At 31.8% G+C, this 21,531-nt stretch overlaps 2 protein-coding genes and 1 long non-coding RNA gene across 3 annotated transcripts; 2 read left to right on the top strand and 1 right to left on the bottom strand.

The window, feature by feature from the left end:
- Positions 1-5,730: 5,730 nt before the first annotated feature.
- On the top strand, positions 5,731-7,807 carry LOC102587749 (uncharacterized). Its single transcript, XM_006338231.2, has 2 exons — positions 5,731-6,259; positions 6,689-7,807. The coding sequence occupies exons 1-2, from the start codon at positions 5,940-5,942 to the stop codon at positions 7,563-7,565; spliced, it is 1,197 nt and encodes a 398-aa protein (XP_006338293.1). The 5' UTR covers positions 5,731-5,939; the 3' UTR covers positions 7,566-7,807.
- Positions 7,808-13,626: 5,819 nt separating this feature from the next.
- On the bottom strand, positions 13,627-14,325 carry LOC102587523 (uncharacterized). Its single transcript, XR_366537.2, has 2 exons — positions 14,041-14,325; positions 13,627-13,951 (listed from the first exon to the last, which is right to left on the bottom strand). It is a non-coding gene; the product is annotated as an uncharacterized lncRNA (long non-coding RNA).
- Positions 14,326-18,488: 4,163 nt separating this feature from the next.
- On the top strand, positions 18,489-20,724 carry LOC102597459 (protein trichome birefringence-like 19). Its single transcript, XM_006338699.2, has 2 exons — positions 18,489-19,339; positions 19,783-20,724. Exons 1-2 carry the CDS (start codon positions 18,506-18,508, stop codon positions 20,545-20,547), a joined length of 1,599 nt encoding a protein of 532 aa, XP_006338761.1. The 5' UTR covers positions 18,489-18,505; the 3' UTR covers positions 20,548-20,724.
- The last annotated feature ends 807 nt before the right edge of the window (positions 20,725-21,531 follow it).

Here is a 21,531-nt window from a genome sequence, read left to right as displayed (position 1 = left end):
TTTTTTTTTTTTTTTTTATATATTTATCCAAATAACTGAATATCATACCCTGACCCATCAATCGCTTTAATTTGGTTTATCTAGTAGTAAGTACTATATATGTGCTCATGTTATGTTGTCTATGCTTCTAAACTCTGGACCTTAATGTATGTTGTTTACGTTTCATATGTTCAATCATAAGCATGAAGTGTTGTTAATTAAATGTTAATGTATCTCGTTATATCATTTTGGACAATCTTCACTTCATGACTTAGTTTTTGAAATTAATTTGACCAAATGTATATATATTTCTTCTCATATTATGTTGTTCACGCATAAAATGTCCGATTTAGGGAGTGTTAAATGTCCCACATAAATTGAGGGGTGTGTTCCTTGTACATCCTGAAACCGGCTTCACCTCATCATGAAATAACTTTTGAGATTAAATTCGGCCAAATATTTATTTCTTCTAATGTTTTATTGTTTACACTTTAGATGTTTAATCTTGGACATGTGAGAGTGTTAAATGCCCCACATTAGTTAAGCAAATATATCACTTTATACGATTTTGAACAATTTTCACCTCATGACTAGCCTTTGGAGTTGAGTTTGACCAGACGCCTAACATTATCGACCCATGATTCAAAGTGTTAATGCACCCTAGCAACCAAGCATTGGATCAGAAACCTCATCCAACAAGCCCAAGTCATAACCGAAGGCTTACGGCAGGGCCACATGTGGCCTTTTATGTCCCTATGTGAACCCTCCATGTGCCCAGCCACCCTGTGCATTGCTGTATCAAACTCTTCTTTTTTTTTGTTGGGCCTTTAATATTGTAGACAATGATATTTAAAAGAATGAATAAATATTACATTTAACAATCAAGGAAAAATAAAATAAAGAGGAGGAGGAGGGCATTAATTATTATGTAATTAACCAGCTAATTATGAAAACATGTATCATTAATAACCCATGTTCCCACTGTATTTTGTCTAAACCTGAACACTTTGTATTGCAGATCTGCTAATGTCAAAGTTTCACTTTACTAATAATATGTCTCCACTAATTGAATAAAACTCAAATGACTTTATTAAATCATATGCTACACTACAAATACTGACAGTTACTTCTAACCTACCATCAAGAATATTGTAGCCACAGATTCTTACAATCAACAATTTCAAATTTTAGATGTTTTTGAGGCATTAAACTTGAAAGTGAGAGCTAATTTATAACTCCATGAAAGAAGAAAAAAATCATAAAGAGGCAGTGATCAATGTCAAGTAATTACACATGAAAAAATTGTGTACATGAGAATGCTATACTATAGTATTACTGGTAGACCTCTTTATAACAATCAAGTTTTCGTTTGGATTCCATTTTTTCATATTATATATAGTTTACAGTTAGACTTTTTATATGTTCTTTATAACAATATTTTGCTATAACAATAAAAAAGTATCCGAACCAATAATATTTTTATAGAGAAGTATTATTGTACTACATGCTAAAAGCAAATGGAAACTACGTAAAAAATGATCTTTAGCGGTAATTAATTAACAACAACAACTTAATCGAGAATTAACACTCTTTGTATATGCCTCTAAAGCCTTTAGTGACATTGGATCCAATGACAATTAACTAATGTCAGTAAAGACTTTGACACTCTTTATTAATATGTATATTTATAGCCGTTAAAAGTTGTTTTTTTTAATGGAAGATTCTATGGATATACGCTAAACAGAGAATATGGTTCTATCACATGACACAAAATCCGAAAGTGCAAGTTGAAGAATTATCTAGGGTAGACAACAGAAGAAGGCAAATTGTTTCCTTAACATGCATTGCTGTAAGCCTATAAACTTAGAGCTTCAATTGTAAACAAACAAGCACATAAAGGAAAACGTGAGTATGCTGGAGCAAACTAGCAGTTGAAATGTCCTTCTCTATGCTCACATTGTGGCACCCATCATGGCCAACTTACATGCAACATTACATCAAATATCAAGATCAGAATTTTCCAAAATAAATAATAATTTGGACCACTCAAATTTGGAATGATATATAGTTTACTTAGCCTGATCCAATTTAGTTACAATGTTTCCCATGCATTTGTTACAATGTGACTAAATTGGACCACTCAAATATTTGGGCCTAGGGAAAGAGGAACGAGAGGGAAGATGTTGCATTTTTTCTACTAGTTAGATTGTATAGAAAATGGCTCGTGATAGTCCATATTAATTAGACTAAAAATGTTGAAGTGTTTTATATGTTAGTTTTGTACTACGACAATGGGGATTCATATTACATATATACAGAGGCGGATTCAGGATTTAGAGTCTATGGGTGCCAAGTAGACTCATCGACTAAATCGACTTTACGTTTAATTTGAATTATTCGTCTTTCGATCTATTTGACAAATCAATCAATAAAATAGGAATAAACAACAATTATAAAAAAAATTCAAAAAGTGTATGTAGGCTGTTTACGAAAAAATTAATGATAGTTGAGGGCCTCACATAGCTTGAATTTCAAGAATAAATAGATATCATATAAATCGAGAGAGTATGTATATATGTAGGACTGTAGGAGTTTATGGATGATTTTCGATTTTGGGTTACATGAAAATAGTACCAAGACTTGTGTAATTATTTGTCAGGATTACTGATAATCTTTCCATTATTTTTTCTTGTTGGAGTATATTTGATGCATTTAAGTGTTTATGAAATTATCAAATTATTGAGAAGAGAAAAATAAAATTATACCCCTTTCGTTTTTTGTATTAGTTATTAACTTTTTTTTTTGCCGTGTTCTTTAAGAGATTATAAACAAAAATGACAATTTACTATTTTACTTTAAAATCATTTTTTGCAAATTTTTACAAATTTTGCTTACACTTTCAAGAAAAATTAATTGTTAGGATAATGAAAATAAAAAAGAATTATTGTTTAATTTTGTGAATTGATAAATATTTTAGTAATGTAAATAATTATATATAGGATAGAAAAGTAATATTAAATGTTAAAAGTAGGATGATTTAGGGTATATTTCATAAATATAAAATTATTTAAAGATAAGGAAAGTAGCAAAATAATTTGGAACAATGGTTAAAAGAAAAAAAGAAAAAGAAGGTTGAAAAGCTGATTATGAGAGGAGCCTTAAACTCACTTAAACGTTCCAGCAATTTTACAAAAGAAAAAAATTAAAATATGTCAGGGGGATTCTATCATACAACCTTAGGCTCAAATATACAGCCTTTTACCATCGGCACCACAGAGCACTTTTGTACTGTGGGTGGCACGCTTAGTATTTATCTACATGTGGTATATATATACCTATATATACATAAAGTTTCCGTCGAAGTTTGTGGATGGCGTGGCACTCCGTACTGAATAGAGCCGCCCCTGCTGATATATATCCACTTAAAAATATATTCATATAAAGCATGCTACTAAACTAACTTTTCAAGTTGAATATACAAATACTAATCATACATTACTCCTTAGTTTTAAGTTCAAATCTTTTCATGGAACCTAATTGGTATTCTCCTCAAATGTCAAATATTTGTGCATAAAAGTGGATGAATTTACTTTTTAAATTAAAAAAAATTATTAGAGAGAATTGATTGAATGGTAAGCACTCTCCACCTTTAACCGAGGTTATTTCGGCTTTTTTTTCCAAGTTACAAAATATAGTTGTAATTGTTTAGAGATGTGACTTTGCTATTTTGGGCTAAACATATAAAGCGGCCCCCGGGCTTCATTCAATACACTCTCTACAAGCATAATATTTGATGGGCCCAAATAACAGCAGCTAATATCCACAAATATATGGATATATACTCGTGATGTTATAAAAGCGGCTAAAATTTGCCCTTAATTCACCCCATCCATTTTAGCACACCAACCCTTCTTTTTCCTCCAACATGTTATACGCCATATTATGAAATGATACGTAATAACCGTCAAACAAATTGTTAAAGATCAGAATTAAAGAACGTTAAAAAACCCAGACAGCTAATCAATAAGTCCAGGTGTAACTGCTTACAAGGCTTAAGAAAAGGCTGTCCAATATAAATCCAAGAATAAATGGTACGTCCAAGTGGAGTGTCACTGGTAATAAAGGTAAATATGATATGAAAGTGTAACATCGATAGTATTTTTTTTATTCCAAGTTTCAAATGTGGATAAAATAAAGTCTATCAGGATAAATTTAAACCTTTTATTTTTTATTTTTATACTAAGGGATCGTTTGGTAGAGTGTATAAGAATAATGCTAAATCAAGTGTATTAGTAATGCTTGCATTAACAATGCATGTATTAGTTATGCTTGCATTAGTTATACATAGATTATTTTATGCATTGTTTGGTTTGATGCATAAAAAAATAGCATGCATTGCATAAAAAAAATAATTTACAAAGATACGCTCCACTATTATGGTAGAAAAGATGTAAAAAAGGTTTTGAGGGGAAATTGAGTCTTTAATCATACTAATGAATGCATTAAAACCATTGCTTTACTAATACCTAGAAATCCACGGCATTAACAATACACACATTAATACACAATAGAGTATATAACTAATGCAGGCATTAGTTATACATAAATTGAAAAAAAGTATCAAACAAGATACTGGTAATACACCAGGCTTAAGAGTGTAAAATGTAAATCACACATATATATCGTACTCAGTTCCTTTAATTATGGGTGGTGGGGGCACATATAATACGTAGCTACTATGCGAATGCGATAACTCATTGCTTACTTTTATATCAGCAAATTTTCTGGATTAAGTTATAACTTTACCGGATGGTAGGGGCCGGAACTTGCATTTCGATCGAATCTAATAGATTTTGCTTAAATGATATGTTTATGTTAGTAAATTTTGAAATATATATTTTTGAATTCAATTATTATTCCTTAAAAATATCATTATAAAATTCAGAACTCATAAAATTAAAATTCTAATTTCGCCATTAGTAACGACGGGTGCATAAAGATGGGTCATGGGTGGGTAGTTATTGTTATTTCTCAGTTAAACTGGTTCCCACTGGCCGCTGGCCACCCCACTTCATCGGTTCCAGTGTAATTATTTGCTTTACTTGTCCACACAAAAACTAAAGATACCAAAGTTTGCTTTATCCAATTTTTGAACAAATGGCCACTGCCCACACCCTAAAGAAGCTGCCCGTTATGCCACTATAAAATCTTTATATATATGTACACATTATAAGCAAATTATAACAATATCATGTAAAGTAAGTGGAAATTGAGGTATGAGAGTCGCCAATCATTGTTTTTTTTTTTTTTTTTTTTTTTTTTCTGGTGCTTGCTTAGCTTCGTTTACTTTTTTTTAAAGCTTAATACAATCATCTACGATCATTAAATTCATCAGTAATTTTCATTTAGACGTTTAAATTAGAGAGTGTTCTAATTAAATACTCGTACACATGACAAAGTGTTTATATAAACACATCATTCATGGATGATTGAGAAATCACGCCAAAACTTTTTCAAAATTGATCCAAAAATATCTAATACAAACATTTTATTATAATGTGTTAAAATAAAATGCTTAATTGAAATAGATTCAGTGTCTAAATAAAAGTTATTACTAAGTCCTAAGTTAAAGGGATGGTCAATTATTAAGTCTTTTTTTAAAAAAACTTTACAAGTGCGCCTTTTTGTTAGTACATGTTGTCACTTTAAATTAAATCATTTTATTTATCCCTATTTGGCTGAATCTATTACTAGCAGTATTATAATCCCAAACCTTTTCAATGGATTATCGTGACTGAACTTTAAATCCTATCAATATGTAAAGAGCCACTAAGAAATAGAAGCATTCTGTATATTCCTTCTCTCATAAGAAAACATTATAAAATATCATATATGGTATAAATAACTCCCAAGCCTAAAAATTAAGCATAACATCAAACACTAGCACAAAATTAGCAAAGATGTTTGCCACAGCACCACGTTCTCTGTACAGAAATTTCCCAAAAGCACTTACAAAATTTCCAACAAATCCACCAACAATTACAGGGTATTTAGTATTAACTGATGAAGAATCAGAAGAAATGGACACTTTTTGTTGGGGCATTTGTAAGCACAGCAGTATCACTAAGCTTCCATTTCCTCAAGACAGAGTGTTGAAAGTTGTTCATAATCCAGAGTTTGGTGAACCTAGTGTTCATAAAGTTTGGTTCTTGCCTGTTCTTGATCAACCAATAGCATCCGGCCGCTACTATGTTATCAAAGCCAAAGGCAGACATAAAGGGTACGTACCTTATTTTCGCGTATCCTATATCAACATCTTCGGATTTAATTAAGTTATATGCACTTATCGTGTAAAAAAGAGTACGTACATTTTATTTTAATTTTGAATCCCCTTGAAATCCTTGTTACGCCACTAGCTGTTGTTAAAAGAGTACGTCAAGGTGAGCATGCTAAGTCCTTACTTAAAATCCAAATCAGAGGGTTAATGTCATGTTATAGTGAGGCTATGGTTAGGCCGACTACTATATTGCTACCTCTAGTAATTTAACATGTGATAAAGTTACTCCATTTTTAATCAGATAGTCAACTAGTAGTGCTAAGTGATACGGAGTATATAATTTTTTATATAATTATCTTATAATTGACTTGATCGTATGAGTACTGTATTATTCCTTGTATATCAACTGTTCATTTCGATCAATTCATGTAGGAGGGCCTATACATCTTGGAAAGAAGCAGATATGGATAGTTGTTGCTTTGACAATTCGATGAACGATTTAAATCCAAAGCCTTTTAACCACAAAGATCCCTATCAACAATTCGAGATTTGTCCATATGATCTTGGTGGTTTCTATGCAAAATCTGTAGCCTACGATGGTGTTCCTCCGAAATTTCTCAGGAAAAAAGGATGGCACGTTAATAGTATCCATTCACTTAAAGTCAATTTGAAAGAAGCTCAAGGCCTCCAATTATCCTCTCAACCATCAGACTCAGATACCCCTGAATTAAACATCCAAGCATCTTCCAAACGTTCTGTTCCGATAATTCTTGGCAAATGGTATAGTCCATGTGTGTTAGTAAAAGAGAAGAAAATTAAAACTAAAGAACAGATGAATAAATCATTGTTTTATGAAGTGACACTTAAGTGTTGGTGGGAGCAAATATTTTCTTGTGAGAATGTAACAAGAAGAAACAGAGCACATGTGGAGGTGGACGCGCGTGTGAGGAAGTTGTTAACTTTAATAAGTGGGACGGAAGCTGTGAAAGATGAAGAAGGGAGTGGCGCGTTTGTTTGGTTTAGAGTAAAAGAGGAATATAGAAATAAATGTACATTGGAGAAAGTTGGTTTGCATAGTGGTGTTATTGAGAAAATGAGATGGATACAAGAAAGAAGGGGATGGTTTGATGGAGGAGAAAGTGATGTAAGAGTAGAAGGTATAGAAGAAATAGAAAGTGAGAATGGCTATTGGAGAAAGTTTAGTTGTTATGTTTTGGTGGAGAGTTTTGTGTTTAGGAGAATGGATGGAAGTTTGTTAATTAACTTTAATTTCAAGAACACTCAGAAAATTGTCTGTCAATGGGAATGAGGATACCTGAAAAAAATACAATATGATGCATTAAGCTTCTGTTTTGAGTCTGGAGAAAGGCGTCGGACCACAAGAGGATATCTGCATGAAATAAAGATGTTGAATTGGTTCATGTTAATGTGTTGCTAGCTTCCACTTCTATATGTATATATATTTTATTTATATATATAGACTTCTGTTTGTAATCTTCTTCACACTGTTGTCTCTACTTAAGATGAACTAATAACAACTGCAGAATCTAATCTCTCTGTTTTTAAGTTATAACTTAGTCATTTTCGTTTCTTTAAAAATAATTACTGTTTTTATTGTGTTGTGGTTTGCACCCAAGATATGTCTTTAATAACACCGAGATCATATAAATTCATTTTCTCAATTAACGTGGAACACCTTATAGGAATGTGGTCATCAACAATATAATATTAGAGGCAAGGGTGGAGCTAGCATTCCAATTACGAGTTCAGCATAATTCAATCATTTTGGTGCAAATTCTATATTTGTGTTAAAAGTCCACCTAATATGTATAAATAATTTATTAAAGAATCTCGTTGTTATTCTTTTTTCTAGAATCTAAAACCCCAAAACTCAAAATATTAACCTGGCCAAGGTCAAATATCCAATAATTAAAAATCTAATATATAATATATTTTAATATAAAAAATTAAGTAGATTAAAAAATTTATTAATAAATAAATCAAATGACAAGGTATGCCTAATATTGAAATTTTTGGGAAGTTATTGTTACGAAATAAAAAATTAGTCGGAAATTTCTATACCCTGTAAAACAGAAGTCGGGTCAGACCGAAACTTCTTTCAGGCTCCAATAAAAAGGTATTAAAAAACCCGCGTAGGGCAATTGGGAATTCAAAATTTCCCCTTTCCCGGCAAAGGAGTTATGGTTGAGGACCATCTCCATTTAGCAGAACTTCATGGAAGAAGACGATGCAAATCCCCAGCATCTTCAGGGTTGTGCTACCTTCTTGTGAGATTGCATTCATTTGCTTTATATAGACTTTTATTTCTGAATATTCATCTATTTTTTCCTGTTCTATCAATGGATATCATGATTCAGAGGTTTAATCTCATTAGATTGTAGCTAAATCTGGCGCAATAATGTCAATTCCATGAATCATTCCACTCATTAAGTACGCCTTTTACATCCGGAATACAGCCATTAACCAGAACCCTTGCCATTGTTTCCCTTACAATTGTCCGCCTGAATCCTACGCCAACTTCTAAAACGCAGATAAAGAGGAATATTACGGCAGGTTGAGGAGCAATTTAAAATAGTCTAATTATGATAATGGAAGTGAATAGAATGGAATTGGTACAGAGAATTCATGTAGTTGGCCTAACTAATTTGGGATTGAGGCGTTACTGATAATTTTCTCTTTAGTTATTGATCTCTGCTGAACCTCTCACTTGTCGCTGTGATGGATCAGCTGAAAGCTTTGGTTCTTGGCTGTTGATGTTTATTTTGAAATTTAGCTCTCAAAATCCTTGTTATATGCATCAACCAGAAAGGTTCTCAAATGGCCTTTTGTACAAGGTTAGTTTCATTTCGTTACAAAGGTGGATGATGCTTTTCCTATTTTTAAAAAGCTGTACTCTCAAACTATTCCAAAAAAAAATCTTCCAGGGCTTTCTCATGGGAGAAAAATTCACACTTAAGACTTACGAGTTTTGTGCCAAGGATTTTGTATCCTACACCTAATTGGCCGTTTTAAGTGAACTGCTTCACGTAAAAAAAAAAGAGAACTGGAGAAGTACATCTAATGTGGTCTTTGTGGATCGAGACTGGGTTGTATTTAGCAAATTGTCTTTTCAATTCACTCCCATATTTAAGAAAAAAAGAGAAAGATCATATATTAATTTGCGTCTATCTTATTTGTTTTCATATGCTGTTTCAATGATTTCTCTCATTAGCTAAAGTTTTCTCAACAGGAGCTTGTGTACTTCCTTAGCACCCCCGATTTGGAAGAAAGAAGGTGCTTCAGTCTGTCTTATAATTATGTGTTATTGAACTCTACATTTGATATTTTGGCTTGTGTAGCCACCAATAGCACCAGTTTGTTGTAAATGTTGTTGTCGGGAACCGAGGAATTACTGGTCAAAATGTAATCTCTGCCTGACTCTCTGTGTTCATTCCTATTGTCCAGATCCTCCTTTGCTTCCATGGACGTGTATTCGATGAGGTGGTCTACCAATTCTTTACCATCCTAACTGTGATTAGCATGCTTGGAGGACTAATAGATCAGGTAATGTGGCTATTACCTTATTGTCATGTCTATCATCATGTTTCTCCACAATAAATGCACACCCTGAGGCATGTATGATAGGGCTTACGGGCTTGTTTATCTAGTCTTTGCCTCTTTGGCATGAAGCTTGCAACAAGAGTAATGTCTACAATAGATTTATCATATATTATTAACGTGTTCTCACATTGTTTGATTGTAATATGAATTATGCAGAGGGAATTAGATTTGTTTTCCTCCTCTCATAGCCAGTTTGAAAATGATTAAAAAAGATAATAGAGATCATGGGAGAAAATTAAAATAAAGAAAGGGCGTCAACCTCATGGGAAAATTTATTGTTACTTACAAATCTTATGTAGCTAATAAAACCCTGAGGAGCAATTGATGTTACAAACAAAATGGTTTCATAATCGACAAGTTCAAGACCTCAAGTTGATAATGATAGTTCTACCAGCTAATTCTTTAAAGACTTTATCTTCATCAAATTTTTCTTCTTTGCTTGGCTAATTTTTTGCAGTTAGGCTGCTGTTTCAATATACTGTTTCTATGGAAATCAGTAAAAGTCATTGGGGAGATCCAAAAATCTGAACTTGCTTGCAGTTGCAGATGACGATTGAATGTGAGACATGGAGCTGCATTAACCGTGGAAAATGACATAACTTAAGTCAGGCAAATGCGTTCATCTAACCAAATTTCAAAACTACACGGTTAGTTAATATTATATTATTTGTCTATATTAGGCTGTTAGCTGTTTCACTTTCTATGTTATGGTTTTATCCACTGTATTTTTGTCAACTCCATTGTGAGGGAATAACAAATCAACTTTCAAACAACAGAAGTGATTAAGACTCGAACACTATTTTTACTGTTCTCTGACAATGGTTGTATTGTTCGGAATTTGCACACACTTCAACTATTTCATCAGATTTTACTATTTCCCTAATTCAAATAAGGAGCAACTCTGTCCGCCAAAGCTTCGAGTGAGGTAAGAAATCACTTTTTTTCCTGTGTGTACTGAGATATGAACCTTAATTTTTCATAATTTACCCCCATTTTATTTATTGCTAAATACGGCCTTAGGTATCTCAAAAAACTTCCCTTTTTCTTTTAGCCCCTAAATATAATATTGGTCTGCAGAAGTTATCATTCTTCTCTCTAACTCTTACGTGGATAGTGATGTAACTAAGGACCAAAGAGATTTAATTTAGGTTCGTCTAGGACAAGAAAAAGAAGGCAGAACAAGACAAGCATAATATAACCATTTGTGCACGACAGTATTAACTAGTAAGAATATGTGGGCGCCCTCCTTGAGGTGCCTTTTTAAGTTGGACACAATTCTAGGAATATGCAATGCATCAAACCAAGCTTGGTATTGAAAATGATCATAACATCCCTAACGCATTGTATGTCCTATGATAGGTCCCATTCTTCTACATTTTCTCAGAAGTTAGTGACTATTTATAGCTATATTACCTTCACAACAAAGAAGAGTTCGACTCAATATTTTTATGTTTGTCCTAGTTGATAAATCAGTTTCTTCCCTATGAGTCATAGTCTAAATAAGAATGCTATTAATTCGTTATGTATGGATGATGAGATTTTTGTTATCTCCTGTATTCAGATTAGCAAACCAGAAATAATAAAAGATGAAAAGAAAAACACAAAGAACTATCCGAGTCCACAGAACCCACTGTGTGTCCTTAAGAAATTAAATCCCCTCAAGTACCCGAGGTTGCAGATTAATTCCTCCCAAGATAAAACGGATTAACCATTAAAGAAGTAGTGGTACCTCAAACTTCGATAATTTCAACGAACTCAAAATGACAGCAACGAATCACACACACAGACACGATCGATCGATTTTGTTTTGTAAGAAATGTATGCAAAAGAAGGGAAGAATTCGATGCAAAAAAATTAGAGAAAACCTCTCTATTAATAACCAACAAAGGGTAAAGGTCACAACCCTTTGGAAAGAAGACATCCTTTCAGAAAGAAGACAACCTTTCAGAAAGGTCACAACACTTTGGAAAAGGCATAACCTTTCAAACGGTCACAACCCTTTAGAAAGGACACAACCTTTCATATAGTTCACAATCCTTCGGCATAGTCACAACTCTTCAGGAGAGTCACAACCCTTCATTTCCTGTTCACACCTTTAAAACCCAACAATTTCACTTATATAGAGCCAATTCTAATAGACTTATTGGAGGTCCCATTGACCTTTCTTTTTAATGCTGAATAGAGAGCTTTAAATCATTTCCAATCACAAATAGTTGACTGACTTAACTATCTTTCCCCAATTCGACGTATTCATAAGCAGCAAGGATAAATTTCAGCTACATAGTAACTAACTATTGGTTTATATTCTTTATGATTGAGTTAAAAAATGGGTGCTGTTCGCTATTTTATTTTTAGTACTCTTTTACTTACACCTGACGAAATGTCATTATGATTTATAGGGAAAAAAAAATACTATGATTTTAATTTTAGAATTTATGGTGAATTACATATTAAAAAAAGAAACATATCTTATGCCAAGAGGGGGAAAAAATAAAAATGTAAAAAACATATCCTGCAGCTGACATAGAGAATATGTCCAGGCACTATCCACATCACCATAGACACATGTAATTTTTTTTTTTAACATGTAGTGCTTTGATGTCTCGCTTTCTTCATTACCGTACTCTGCTTACCATCATTTTGCCTAAAATAATTTAGCTGTGCTGACTATCAAAAGTAGGCACAAAGCCAAACTTGCATGGCTTTAATTTATTTGTGTTTTTGTTTGCATAGCTTTTTCATTTCTTGCTTTTTCTGTCAATGACTCATCATTTGTCTTGTTGCATGCTAATCACATCTCAGTCTAGGCAATAGTTCAACAATAAAGACACTAATTAATTTCTTCCCTTGTTTGTTTTCTCTTTTCTTGGATCATTCCCACTAAACAATGTTTAGTTATTCTATAGTGGATCCTACATAAGAGTGATAGTTGAGTAGATCTGGTAAGAAGCAGGACAATCTACCAGAAATTTATGAGTTGGTTAGTACAAAGCCTGAATGAGACTTCTTTTTTATATTTTGTTGATTAGTACAAAAAGATTGAAATGGGGAATTTTACAGATTCAGTAAATATAATATCACTTAACTATTAAGTATCAACATTCAATCATTCAATCAGTCAATTACTTCTATCTCAAATTAGTTGTTGACTATATGAAGATTCTAAATCCATTCTTAAGTAACAAGCTTTCTAGTTCTAGTCTAAAAAAAATTCCAACAACTTCAACGAAAAACTAAAGATACATTATTGAAATACTATGAAGTGTCATGAATCTACCCAAACAAAAAAACCACTTCTCTATTCTACCGGAGAATACTCCGGAAAGTAAAAGAAGGTGAAAAAAATTTAGTGGCTGCAAATGCAAGAATTCAGGCAAAACAAGTCAGAAAAAAACAAATAACTAAAACGTGCTCTGCTTTAATATATTGAGAGAGAGGTAGATAGATGCAATGGATGTTAGTTAACTCATCTATGAATTGTCACTATTTTCTAAACTAACACAACTTGACATAAAGCATCTGTAATCAAAGGCTTCAAGTATGGTCAAAACTCAAAATGAAGAACTTCTTAATGCTTTTTCCTTTTTAATACAATTACTGCGCGTGGAATCATATTGAATCAGTGAATTTCGAATACTAAATGTCTAAAAAGGAAAAGCAAACAGATGTAAACAGAGAGTCATTTATTGACTAACTATTGATTCATGTATCTCAACAACTACTACTAGTTCTTCATGTGCATGCTAAAATTAGAATGAGAAGAAGATAGAGATTCCACTAAACTTCTGCATATAATTTGATTTCTTATGAAAGTTGGGATTAATTTTGTCATTACAAGATACTAAACAGATTACTAGAAAGGATAGCTTCGGGATTTGGGGGAATCTGCAATTTTAAGAGTCTGTTCAATAAGCTTACGAGCCTTCTTGCTCCTAATCTCCACTCTCATGCTTTCACTCTTCTCAATCTTGTCGTATGATTCTTTCATTTTAAAGGACCTCCTCAGTTTCGTCTTCAAATTCACCATCAATCTCTCAAATCCCATCATTTTCTTCTTGATTAATTAAAACCACCCTGCAAAAAGAATAATACTGTAACCTGTAAGTACCAATACCAGAAAGATTATAAACAGAAATTAAAGACAAGAAAAAACAGAAGCATACCAAGAAAGTAAAGCAAAATCATACAAGGGTGACAAAGACTAAAAAGGAATTTGAGTGATGTTAATGCAATAAATATAAAACAAGAGGCTGCTTTTATAGTAGTGGTACTACCAAAAAAATTGCTGTAATCTTTGAGTTTTTTACAGATAAGAAGAAAGTAAGGAGATTTTTTTTATGCGTGGGTGGGGGTGGGGGGTGGGTGGGGTGTTAATTTGGTTTTAGGTGACGTTTGGAGGAAAGCCAAGTGAGGGAGATAATGTGAATGAATAACGGTTGGATATCATGCAACGAAGGCATTTTAACAGTTTTTAAAGTGGACCACGCATATTTCAGTTATATATGTAGTAAGAAAAAGACATTGACTCCTCCTTTGATGAAAAAACCAATAACCTTTTTAATTTCTTCATAAAAAATTACTCCTATTACATTTGGTCAAGATTACGGAAATAAGGAAAGGGAATATGAGAGTTGAATTCACACTTTATTATAACTTGATGAAGAAGGAGAAGGAAAAAAAGAGAGGAGAAAATGGAATAGTTGATGGAATTTAAACTTACAATTGCAATGTATAGTAGAAATTGTTAGAAAATCTTTAATATAGAGAGATCTTTATTTGAACAGACACAACTGCTTTAAAAGAATGTCTTATTTGGAAAATTCATTACTTAATTTCTATAAATAGAAGGATTTTTTTGTATTTTGATTTGTTTGATATATCATTATAAATAAAAGAATAAATGGAAAATAATTTTTGAGTCAACAAGTTGAATTATTAATTAGTCATTATTTAGTCTAAATTGACTCATGCATTAAATATTCTTAAATTGAATAGACATGACTGTTCATAAAAGAGTACGGTTTATTTTGAAAAATCATCACTTAATTTCTATTAATAGAAGGATTTTTTTTTGGATTTTGATTTGTTTGATATATTATGATAAATATAAGAATTAATGACAAATAATTTTTGAGTCAGCAAGTTGAATTATTAATTAGTCATTATTTAGTCTAAATTGACTCATGCATTTTATCCGAGGAAAGAAAGAGAGGAGAAAATGGTATAGTTGATAGAATTTATACTTACAATTGCAATGTACAATAGAAATTGTTAGAAAATTTGTAATATACATGTACTTAATTTGAACAGACATAATTGTTCATAAAAAAATACGACTTATTCTGAAAAATCATCACTTAATTTTTATAAATAGAAGGATTTTTTTTTGGATTTTAATTTGTTTGATATATCATTATAAATAAAAGAATAATGAACACATAATTTTGAATCAGCTAGTTGAATTATTAATTAGTCATTATTTAGTCTAAATTGACTCATGCATTTTATCCAAACAAACATAGGAGAGGTAATACCCCAACTTAATTTATCGGGTCGACCCACCTTGACATGGGTTACGATTGCCTAAACAGTTCCTATATTATTTTTTTCTTCTTTGTTTTTGCTGGAAAAGTATTACAGCCTTGACATTCAATAATATTGTAGTGGAACCGTTTGTTATTTTGTGTATATAATATGAGAACTTCTAGAAATACTACGCACATACGGTTGTTTCCTGAAATATTCTACTGTTATACATCAGCCTATCACAATCACCTAAAAGCGGATTATAGGGTTCATATGAACATAGTACTTTTGTTATAGTGAATAAAATTAAAGATATAATGAATTTCACGCTAAAATCTTAAATATTGAACTCATAAAATATAAATCCTAGTTTTTCTTGAGTGACCTAATCAAGCTTCTTTTTCTTTTATATTCAGATTTTTTGAGTCTTTGCCATTGCCATTCTTAAATATTTGGTTTCATGTGGTTATAAAAATTGTGCTTTGCATTTTTTTTCTTCCTATTTTGATAGCGAGAGTTGATTAATTTGTCAAAAAAAGAGTTGTTGTTTTAATATTATAATACGGCACTAGAATTCATGACAAGTACAGATGAGATTCCATAAGACATGAAGAAAAATACAAAAAGGGAAAAAAAAATGATAAATCATTGATGGAGGCGAAAAACACCTTCATCAGTAGTCACCATAACTTTGGGTATATGTCGAGTCCTCTTTTCGACAATTGATTGATTGAGCATCCTAATTAATACTGAGACATATTCTGCTCTACAATAAAAGTGACCCAGAGGCCACAACCCTCTTTGATAAAGCAAACTCCATAGGTTTACGTGAATCAAATAATTCTTACTCAGATTCTATATGTATTAGTAAATTTATTAAATATTTTACTGTGGAGGATGATTATTGTTATATATCAATTTGAGATTTTTGTATAATTTCATAAACTTCAAATTTTGGATCGAACTGTGTTGTTTATTTCTTTTCATGATTATTCCTTCATTTATTCACCAATTATTTGAAGAGCTGTCATGAGATGGAGTGTGTTCACTACTGTCTCAACTATAATGTATATTGCTTATGGAGGTATGGAGTTGATTGTGCAAAGGAATGAAAAAGGTTTTAATGATCCAAACAAGTTAGTACTTATATAACTTGTAGACAAAATAGTGTTAGATGTGGAACATCTTTAACCCTCAGTGGTGGAGCCAGAAATTTTACGAAGGGTGTCCAAGTATTACATAAGCAATTTTTTTTGATAAATGGATGCATTGAAAAATTTAAAATTAAATTACTTAATATTAATATTACTTTTTTTTTTACGAATAAATGTTCCAAATTTTTTTAAAAACAAATTGCATAATATTTAGCTTTAATATTTGTGTTTAATTTAATATGAAGTGAATGAACAAAGAAAAAAAAGGGGGGGAGGGTTAATCTTAAAATGAAATCATTTTTATGTTTCAAGTTTTTACTAATCTCTGATGACAACAACAATAATGAGATATGAATAATGGAATCAAAATCAAATGAGGTTGTTTTTTTGTTCGCTTTATGAATAGTTTAGAATTTTTTAATTAACTTTAAGTTAAATAGTTACATTTCAAATTTTATTTCAAATTTTAATGAGAAGAAATATAAAGCTAAGTCCAATTCATTGAGAATTCAATTGGCTACTAGAAGTAGATTTCTAATTAAAAATCGTTTTGATGAATAATATCTGAATGACTTCAAAAATAACAAATTTAATACTCCTTCCGTTCCATTTTATATGTCATCTCTTTCTATAAATAGTTGGTCCATAATATGAGTACTTGTCATTTCATAAAATCAATGCATAAATTACCATATTGTTCCTTTTTTACCCTTGTGAGTTATTAGCCTTGAAAATATACATTTGACCAGCTTATTAAAATTAAGTAAATGATTCATGTTCATTGGTTAAATTAATTAATCAAAATAAATTAATTCATATTCATTGATTGAAAACTTGAGTTCCAAAAAAAATTAAATAAGGGTAGAATGATAAAATTACATCATTTCTTAATGCAAGTGCAAAGTAAAAATGTGACATATAAAATGGAAACTGGAGCACGAACACTTCTAAATGGGGGCCATCATCGGTGAACAATTTGCGAACTGGAGCGTGAACACTTCTAAATGGGAGTTCCTGGCTCTAATTCCATGTCAAGATATGACATTCGGGCTTAACTCAACCCTAAAAGCTAGCTCAAAGGGATGAGGTTTGTCCAAATCCATATAAAGAGACCAATTTCCATTCCTCTACCAATGTGGGACATCCTAACAAATAGTACTAAAAAATGACTGTAAAAAAATTGTACTCCATCAGTAATGTTTTACCAGTTCAGATTCAAAACAGGTTATATTTACTTTGATCAATCTATGTTAGCCATATGAAATTCATGGATTGTAAGTGCTGATCCTTAATATATTCTTTCTTGATCTTAGAGGGCCAGCATTATAAGGGTACTGCTTACTGTTTAGGATCCTCAGAAAGATTCATTTAACAATTGATGGTCTCCTAACAGTAAGTCCAATTCATTCTGAATATTTCGAGTACGGCCCAGTGTTTTCCTTGTATGTTGCTCACCCATCCAATAAGAGTTTACAAATTGTATTCACCTATCCCAAAATGCTTCACAAAATATGAAACACAAAATAAAGCTAGGTATAATAATTTCTTTTTAATTTATCTAAGCTTTGATAAGCATTATTCATGCCTATACTGATAGGAGATACCTAAAAGAATCTAAGGCATACAAAATTAAGCTAGTATAGAGTATAGACACAACGGTTATAAAAAAAAATAACTATCCCATAGAAAAAAGTGTACTAGATTCAATGCTAGCTATATATCATAATATCATTACTAATTTCTTTGTTTTGGCGCTTATGGTGTTACTAAGTTTTGGTTAAGAGATGACCACCACTTTGTTAATGAATTTAGCGCAACATGCGTAAACTCTCTTTCTTTAATATTTTCTTCACTCACTACCTCTCTTATTTTTCTTTCTTCTTCTTCTCTTTTACTTTATAATTTTGTAATATTTTTTTCCTCTTAATGTTCATACAAAGCTTTCTCCATGAAGTTCCAATCCTCTGAACTTCCAATAGGGAAACCACAAACACGAAGAAAAAACGCACCAAAACTTGCTCCTCTTATTGTCATTACCATATTATTCACAATTATTCCTATTTATTATCCTTCTATACGTTATTCTTCTCAAAAGAAAATTTCAGAAGTTATTTCTTCTAATTCAGAAGATACAATTCAGGTTGTTGATCATTTGGATAATGATTTGCAAGTCAATCATCCATGTCCCGTGGAGGACGTCCCCACGAAACCTTGTAACGTGCCCATAAAGGAAGAACAACAAGAACATGAACCAGAACAAGAAAAATTACCTGAAAAAGATGAGAAAAGTACGAAATTTGTGACCAAAAGTGACATAACAGATAAGAAAGTACAACCCGAACCTAGAAAAAAACTCGATAGACATAATCAACATGCTAGAAAAAAGTCCGGACATCATCAACGTGACTTCACGGTCCCTAAAGTTGTCCCAGAAAAAACAGATCAAAAGAAACAACTTAGCAATGACGATGTTAGAACTTTGTCATCTGATGTATCACATAGTGAATCTTGCGACTTATTTTCAGGAGAATGGGTGAAAAATCCAGAAGGACCATATTATACAAATGATACATGTTATGCTATTCAACAACATCAAAATTGCTTGAAATTTGAAAGGCCTGATTCTGACTTCTTGAAGTGGAGGTGGAAACCTGATGCTTGTGAGTTACCCATATTTGATCCTACTCAATTCTTGGAATTTGTTAGAGGCAAATCTCTTGCATTTGTTGGAGACTCTGTTGCAAGAAATCATATGCAATCATTGATATGTCTCTTGTCCAAGGTAAGTTCTCATCACGTAGCCGTTCTTTTTCATTAAATAGTCCTTAATTCTAACTCATTCATTTTTTCGGTTTGAAATTCTGGTCTCAATCCCCTTGCGAGGTAGTGGTGAGCTTCATGTGCTCTAAGCTCAGCCCACACACAATTAGGAAGTAAGATTGATTGCAATCTGAGCCGTACCACCCACCCTACCCTACCACCTATAGACGACTATCCTATAACCGTGTGAAAAGGAACTATTCTACGATAAATAAATAGAATCCTCATAAAACTACAACCAAAGTTTAAGGTTTGGTCTTTGAGGTACACAATAAGTGAAGCATAAACTTGAAGTTTTGCATATTAAAACTCATTGTAAAAGACAATTTCTTTGTAAACTGAAAGAAAAGATAATCTTTAGTAAATCAGACGTTGGTTTTCAAATCATTTTCTATTTTGTTTCAGGTTGTATATCCAGAGGATGTTTCAGAAACACAAGACGAAAACAGACGTTGGATCTACAAAGACTACGACTTCAACATTTCCATGTTTTGGGCACCCTATTTGGTAAAAACTGAAAAAACCGACCCAAATGATGTCACACAACCCTTCAATTTGTATCTTGATGAATTCGACGAATTCTGGACGAACCAAATCCAAGGTTTCGATTATGTTATTATTTCTGCTGGCCATTGGTTTTTCCGTCCAACAATGTTTTACTTAAATCGTCGCCTTGTCGGTTGCCTCTACTGTCCGCAATCGAACGTTAACCATGTAACATCGTATTTCAGCTACAGACGGGCTTTTCGTACTGCATTTCGGGCTATTAATAGCCTCGAAAACTATAAAGGTGTAACGTTTTTGAGGACTTTTGCCCCGTCGCATTTTGAGAACGGGCCTTGGGATAAAGGTGGAGATTGTGCAAGGACTAAACCGTTTAAGAGGAATGAGAAGAAACTAGAAGGTTATAATTTGGAGTTTTATAAGATTCAATTGGATGAATTAAAGATTGCACAAAGAGCAGGGAGAAGAAGAGGGTTGAAATTTAGGTTGTTTGATGCAACACAACCTATGTTGTTGAGACCAGATGGTCATCCTAGTAAATATGGTCGATATACTAATCCAAACGTTACGGTACCTAATGATTGTGTTCATTGGTGTTTGCCTGGACCAATTGATGCTTGGAATGATTTCTTAGTAGAGTTGTTGAAAAGAGAAGTGGGAGATTAATTATTATATCTCATCTCTGGAAAAAAAGTTTCTTTTTCTTGTGATATGTTACTTATTAGGGTAATTCTTTTTGGTTAGAAGGGGGAAATTGTTCCACAAAAAAAGAGAAAAGATAATGCAAATACCACTTTTGTAAATTTTATCTTTTGGAATTATTCCATTTTACTCAAGAAATATATCTATAACAGTACGACTTATAATAGTCTATAATATGTAGTTATAATGCTTAGTGTATTAGTTTTTTCATACTATAATAAATGCATAAGATGAAGTGTTATCTCGTAATTAATACGGTATTCCTCTCATTTGGAAAGCAGTATTTCTTCTCTTTCAATTTGTTGGTGTTTTTTTTGTTAAGTTCTTTAAGAAAATGTATTTTTTTTTGAAATATTATCTAAATACACAATTTATTTATAATATTCTTTCAAATTCCCTATCATTTGAAAAAATCACAAATTTTTTTTACTCTTTCCTATTCTCGGATACATCACTTTACACAATATATTGGTCAAATACATTACTTTACGTGATGTATATGAAATCGAAGCGCGATGTATCCGAACGTTTTTAGGTGTACCGGAATATATTCCACCAAATTTAAGGAATTTTTGTAATTTGAGAAATAATAAAGATATAATATAATTAGCTCTTAACATTATACGATTCGTGTAAATTTCCTTTTATTTTTTTGCTCAACTTTCTAATTACAATTGTTTGTATGATATGTTCAAGATCACAAGTTTAAAAGCTATTTTAGTATATATATTTTTTATATATCTTTAGTTTAACATTATAAAATTAAAAAAAATTCTTTACTCTTTTAATTTTAATGTCAAGTAAAAATCAGATAGATAAATTGATACAATATTTGTTAATCCTTAAGTAATTTTGTTCCTGAAAATTTTACATACTATTAGATCAGTCCATAAATAAAAAATTGAAAACGTGTTCCTTAGTTACCTCTGTATAGTGGAGACAACTAAT

This window comes from Solanum tuberosum, unplaced genomic scaffold, assembly GCF_000226075.1.
Source record: "Solanum tuberosum cultivar DM 1-3 516 R44 unplaced genomic scaffold, SolTub_3.0 scf00004, whole genome shotgun sequence".
In the NCBI taxonomy this organism is placed as follows: Eukaryota; Viridiplantae; Streptophyta; class Magnoliopsida; order Solanales; family Solanaceae; genus Solanum; species Solanum tuberosum.
Note: the sequence above shows the minus strand (reverse complement) of the source record. Positions and strands in the feature narration are given on the sequence as shown.

Coding starts and splice junctions, on each gene's coding strand:
- LOC102597459 (XM_006338699.2), top strand. CDS start 18,506: ATGAAGTTCCAATCCTCTGAACTTCCAATAGGGAAACCACAAACACGA. Junction 19,340..19,782: donor TGATATGTCTCTTGTCCAAG/GTAAGTTCTCAT, acceptor ATTTTGTTTCAG/GTTGTATATCCAGAGGATGT.
- LOC102587749 (XM_006338231.2), top strand. CDS start 5,940: ATGTTTGCCACAGCACCACGTTCTCTGTACAGAAATTTCCCAAAAGCA. Junction 6,260..6,688: donor GCCAAAGGCAGACATAAAGG/GTACGTACCTTA, acceptor CAATTCATGTAG/GAGGGCCTATACATCTTGGA.